General features: G+C 49.3%; 1 protein-coding gene across 1 annotated transcript in view; it reads left to right on the top strand.

The window, feature by feature from the left end:
• Window positions 1-3,533: 3,533 nt before the first annotated feature.
• Window positions 3,534-6,000, top strand: part of Jdp2 (Jun dimerization protein 2) — a 33,242-nt gene continuing 30,775 nt past the window's right edge. Inside the window, exon 1 of the mRNA XM_029554419.1 lies at window positions 3,534-3,757. Coding sequence (XP_029410279.1) covers window positions 3,557-3,757 — 201 coding nt within the window. The 5' untranslated portion in view covers window positions 3,534-3,556. The remainder of the gene's footprint in view (window positions 3,758-6,000) is intronic.

Genomic DNA, 6,000 nt, shown 5'->3' with positions numbered 1-6,000 from the left:
TACTTTGATACATACTTAGTTTGGGTTTTCTTCATTGGCAAGCTTTCAATTTATACCCAGTCATTGTCCCAAATTACCAAAGTCACTTGAGATTCTAGGCCTGTATTTTGAAGCATTGAGCCTCCTTTCCCCAGTTGGGTGTTTTGCCAGTGCTGGGAACTTGATCTGAATTTCCCATCGAAGTTACTATGGAGACATGGAGGGCATCTATCTGTATTGCAGACCTCCCTGGCCCTGAAGGGGAAAAAAAAATCTCCAGGTCCTTCTAGAGTGTTTGGTGCTCAGTTCTCCTTTCCCAAAAATTGTTTCCGTCTGGAACAAGCAGTGTGGGGTGATCTCACCTCTTGTCATCTTTCTGGTGTCTTCCTTGAAGTGGTAAGTTCCTCCTGGCTGTCATGGGTTCCTTGTTACTCCCACCCTCCCACTTTTACAGAGTTTCTAAATCACACTGAATTGTTTCCGAATCTCCAAAGCTGCCTTTTGGCCTCAGATCACTAGCCAGTACTTTGCAGTTAATGGGATCCAATTCAAGCTACAGCTTCCCAGCTCCTCTGCCCCCAGAGACAGCTGGGATGACTTCTCGCTGGTGAATGTCAGTGCTGAGGCTATCTCCTAGGAATGGCATGCATTGAGGACTTTGTGGTTTGTAGCTGAGTAGTTAGGGGCTCCCTTACAGGGGAAGGAGAGGGTAATTTTTGTTTCTACAAAGGAAAGCCTAGTTGTTTGGCTGAAGCTTGTTTTGGGGATGGATTCACAGGGGATCAAGAATGGCAAGAATTTATGGGGCCACTACTCCAAGGGGGTGGGGGATGTTCCTCAGTAGCAGAAAATTCATTATATGTTGGGAGCATTTGTTAGTGTCTCATGTATACCATCTGTAAGAAAATAAACAGAAGCTACAAACAGAGCCTGCTGTTCCGGGAACAGAACAAGATCTGGCTTCCATCTCACAGGGATGGCTGAGGTGAGAAATGTGCTGAGGCCCTTAGAGGTTTCTCTTGGGCTTTGCTTTGAGAATGAATGACCTGGAGGTGAAATTGTGGCTGGACAGTGAGCCTCTCCGCTTTCAGAGAGCTCTGCAGCCTGCTTACTAGAGTTTGCTCTCATTCATTTTATCCACACATTCATTCAACAAGTCTTTCTTCATTGTGCATTATATGCCAGAAATGATACTAGGCATCAAGGTTACCTGGGTAACAACCAGCCACGACTGCCTGCCACCTGCTCCCTGAAATCACCTCTCTGCTAACCAGGTGGCATAATGGCTGGGCTCTGGTACAGCTTTGCCATAGAACAGGAAGGCCTGGCACCTGTTCCTTTCCTGTTCTCCCTGGGAGATGGGCAGCTTGCCCAGGGTGTCATAGAGAGGCCTCCTGAGTGCCAGCCTCAGCCCCTCTGCACTATAGACCCCTTCTCTTTCTCTCACCCTGTATACTACCTCAGGGTTACAGTGGATCCCAGCACATTGAGTACCCATGTGGGAGGGGCCTGGGGACTGTTCTTATGTGGACTCTCACTCAGGCTGATGTAGGGATATTGAGGGGAACTTCCTAAAGCTGGATCTCCATGGCAAGTAGAGAGTCCTAGATGTAAGAGGGTGACTCTATACTGTGGCTCCTGTGTGAACATCCATCTTTGGGAGACACTTCCTTCTACTGAAGGCATCAACCCTACTTGGACCTACAAAACGGTCAGGGTCCTAAATCCAGGGACCAGAGTCTAGCCTTCGTTCTGTCCCTCTCTAGCTGTGTCACCTTGGGAAAATCACGTAACCTCTCTGAGCTTCAGCTTCCTCATGTGCTTAGATATGGTTTAGATGAGCACAGAGCCTTCCCCAGGTCTGACACTGTCACTCAATGTGAATGAGTCCCAGGCCCTTTTAGAAGGTGGCTTAGGGGACACTGGATGCTCAGAAAGTGGGAGGAGGATGTGAGATGGGAAGAAAGGGTCTGAGAGGACTAGATGTCGAGGATAGAATAGGTGGAGCTCAGATAAAAGAGCCTGGGGTACCTAATACCAATGTGGGTGTAAGGCAGGGACTCTGTAGGTAATTTGATGGGCAGAGGCTGCATGCATGATGAGGAAATGACTGGTCTACCATCCAAGTATGCCTTTCTTTAGACAAAGTGATGCTCATTAGAGTCTGTAGTTTGAGGATGCAAGTCACTCATGTGATAAAGAAACAGGCCCAGGACTTGGATAGGGAACTGGGCTTCACCCTCAGATGTGAATGGAGACTGTGTCTTATGTTGATGGTCAAAAGGGCTCCCAGATGTGCCCTTCTCTTGACTTTACATCTGAGAACCTGAATAAAGGCAAGTGGGGTGGGTCGCCTTCCAGAGCTGCTTCCGTATTAGGACAGATAGCACCAGGCATCATGGCCATATGCATATGTGAACTCTGACCAGCAGAGAAGTGTGGCCAGCAGATGTCACATCTCCCCTGTCCTGCCAGATATGTCCTTCTTCATAAAGTGACTAGTGAAGATGGGAGGATAGGACACAGTCCTCCTTGTGGATTTCTAAGACACTGAGGGTTTTGATTTTATGGCCCTGTGCAGACAGGTGGGAAGAGGGAGAAATGACTTCCTTTATAGCAATGGAATGTGTGAACACTTTGTTCTAGACTGTTCCTTATAACCTCTGACCCCACATTGCAGTGCTTGTTAGCTCATAACTGCTAGTCAGTAATCAGATGGATGGAAGGATGCCAAGTGGATGGATGGGTGATGGATGGAGTGGAGGACTACACATGTCTGGATTATTAGCAGACAAACTTTCTCCCCTGCTGTCTGAGCCTCGAAATGGCCGTATCTTACCCACAGGCTTCCCCCACTAAAAGGAAGGAAGAAGTAAACGTTCCCTCAGTGTTCATCCTCCTCTTTTATGTCCTTTGTACATGTTTGCCTCTGTCTTCCCTCTTCTCTTGTAAACCTCTGGGGTCCAAAAGCACTACAATATGCGTTTGCTCTGAGATTAGAGAGGTCTTGGGGGAATTTTCTGGTGCTGGGCTCCATGGAGAAAGTTCATACTAATTAATTCCATCTCCTTTACCTCGGTCTCTTCCTTGAGCATCAGGCACACACCTGAAGTCACCTCTAACTTTGCTTTGGTTCATCTTGTATTCAGAGTGTCTTAACAAGCATGTAGAGTAAGATGTGTGATTTGAGGGGAGGCACCATGCCAGACCAAAAATAGCTGCCTCTTGAACAAGTGCAGGAAGGTGTTTGAGATTCCACGGCTATGTTCAGTCTCTTCAGAGGTGGCCATGGCCCTTTAAACCAGCCTGTAGTTTTAACTGTGTAGAGGGCTCCGGCTGGGTCTAATGGGGTGGGTGGGAAGATTAGGGGCAGCCTGGCACAGAGCCAGCACTGGATGAACATTGCCCACAATTGGACTTATAGACAGGAAGAGTACCTGGGAAGGGAAGGGATCCAGGGGGAACCCTGGTGAGAGGAGGGATGGGCTCTGGCAACTCACGGAGCCTCTTTACCCCAAGCTGACCACCCATCCTGTTTTCTCCAACCCATCCAGGCTGGCCTGCCACTCCTCCTGCTATGATGCCTGGGCAGATCCCAGACCCTTCAGTGACCGCAGGCTCTCTGCCAGGGCTTGGCCCCCTCAGCGGACTCCCCAGCTCAGCTCTGACTGCAGAGGAGCTGAAATACGCTGACATCCGCAACATTGGGGCCATGATCGCACCATTGCACTTCCTGGAGGTGAAACTGGGCAAGAGGCCCCAACCTGTGAAAAGTGAGGTGAGATCCTTATTCCCCAGACACAGCCCATGGGCAGGACCCCAGGCTTCCAGTTGTAGGCCTGGGCCTAAACATACCTTGGAACCTTGGCCTTGCTCTTCAAAGTGTGGTCACAGGACCACCAGGAGAACTGGGGAGACTCGGGCCTCATTCCAGCCTTGTTAAGTCAGAGCTTGCATTTTTACCAAGCTCTGGGGGGGATTTGTGGATGCATTAAAGATTGAGAAGCACTGGGCTAGGACAGGTTTCTCTGCCTGTGCTTCCTGGAGGTGAGGGAAGAGGGATGATAATACTGATGATGAATACTAGTATCTTAGCTGTCTCTCTGGGAGTGCTGGGAGGATCAACAGAGATAAGGAATGTGCATAAAAAGCGTAGAGGGGATGCCAGTGTCATCTTCAAAAATGGGTGTCATTTTTGCCCCTTTGGCCTCTGTCTGAGTCTGAACTAGGGAACTTGGAAGAGTGGTGTGGCCTTCCTCTTCAGCTGCAAGGGAAGGCATGACCTCAGTCCTCAGCATCAGCTGCCCGAGATGGGGTTTACAGAGAACAGACTCATAGAGAATCCCCTCCTGAGCTCCCTGCACCTGCTGCTCTCAGGAACCCTGTGGGCCAGGGCAGCTGTTCCCCCAGGGAACTAGTGAGAAGTGGAAGTCCCCAGCATGGCCAAGGATCAATGCAATACATACCCCAGGCATTTACCCAGGACCGGTGATCTGATTTGTCCTAAGGCCTACCCTGGTAAGAGCTCTGGGAGGGCTATTTCTTTGAGAAGCCATTACCTAGTAGGAGCCAGGGGAAGGAGGTGAAAAAAAGGGAGCTGGAGTGAGCTGGGAACAGGCAGGAGCTGAACATCATGTGTGCAAGGCTCTGCCCAGAGGTTTGCTTACCGGTGCGCCTTGATGGAGATCCCAGAGCTTAGATGACTGGAAGCTGTGAAAAGAGAGGTTTCTGCAAAGAGAAAGGTGTCCAGCTGGGGACTGTGTGCATGATTCATTATTCCTTTCTTCTCCTTGTGAGTACCACGATAAACGTTGCAGAGAAGGGCTTCTGGGGGCTTGGCCTTGGCTGGCAAGCTCACTGTTTGAAGGCTGGAGTTGGCACTCAGGTGTGTTTTGTTTGGCCTGTTCAGTGTTTTAAAAGCAACTCAAAGCAGCATTTCACTTAAAAATTTCAATGCAAACTTGGGAAAATCTGTTTGTACACTGCCCTGGTCAGGCATCAAAAGGACTAAATGAATGGGAAGAGTTGCCTCCTTTTCTCCTCATTCTTCTTGGCCATGGGCCCCTGACACCTGCCTATTATCTTGGCTCTGCTTTCTCTGTTGGTTTTACCTTTATTCACCTCTGCTGCCTGGACCCCTTGAAGCCCTTTGGTCATGAGACACCTTAGAGACATCATAGGTGCCTCCTAAAGACCATTGATTCCAAAATGAGAATTGACTGAATGTATTCTGAGTTATCTGTCAATGGGCATTGTGCTGTTGGTAGCACTTCTGTCATGGAAGACCCTTGTCTTTTCGCCCTCTGTTTATCACCTTCCCAGGCCCATAACCTAAAAGTGATTATTTCTGGGTCATTCTGTAGCATAATTGTCATTGAGACCCACTGGCTGAGCAATGTCATTGAGCTTTGAGGCCATGAGTGATGAAGCCAGGTGCCTTAGGCAGGCGTTAGCCCCAGCTGCACCCTGCCTGGAGTGCTGAGTTTTCCACCTCTCACCTCCCCCAAAGACCCTGAAGGACTTCCTTTTTGGGAGGAAAAAGGACCTGTTTTGGGGTTGGGTATTTTTACATTTCACAGCCACCCCCAAACTGGTGGCATATGCCCTGTACCTGATAGTGACGCTCTGTCCTCACAGGCACCCACAGGCATGTACCATCCAGGCTGTGAAGATGACAAGCTGTTTTTAGGGCGTATTTGCATGTCCTCTCACTCACTGTCAGACTGCAGCATTGTGGGGGCGAAGAGGCAGCTGGAGCAGTGGGATTGTGCTTCATGGGGGAGGCCAGGCCTGCCCTGAGAACTGACCTCCAAATGTTCCCTAGGTCAGGCAGAGGGGCTGGGTAAACTTCTTCTTGGAGCAGGTGGGGAGAGAAACTCGCAGCTGACAAAGCTATGCTCTACAGATCTATTTGCATATGGTAAAATGGATTTTCCCATTGGTATTTGAGACTAGTAAAACTTCCTGCAATAATACTGAGATGTCAGCTCATGTTGATTAACTATTTGGCGTGTGCCAGGC

The sequence above is a fragment of the Nannospalax galili genome, unplaced genomic scaffold (genome assembly GCF_000622305.1).
Source record: "Nannospalax galili isolate Female #2095 unplaced genomic scaffold, S.galili_v1.0 scaffold24, whole genome shotgun sequence".
NCBI classification, from domain to species: domain Eukaryota; kingdom Metazoa; phylum Chordata; class Mammalia; order Rodentia; family Spalacidae; genus Nannospalax; species Nannospalax galili.
This window is presented reverse-complemented; position numbering and strand designations above follow the sequence as displayed.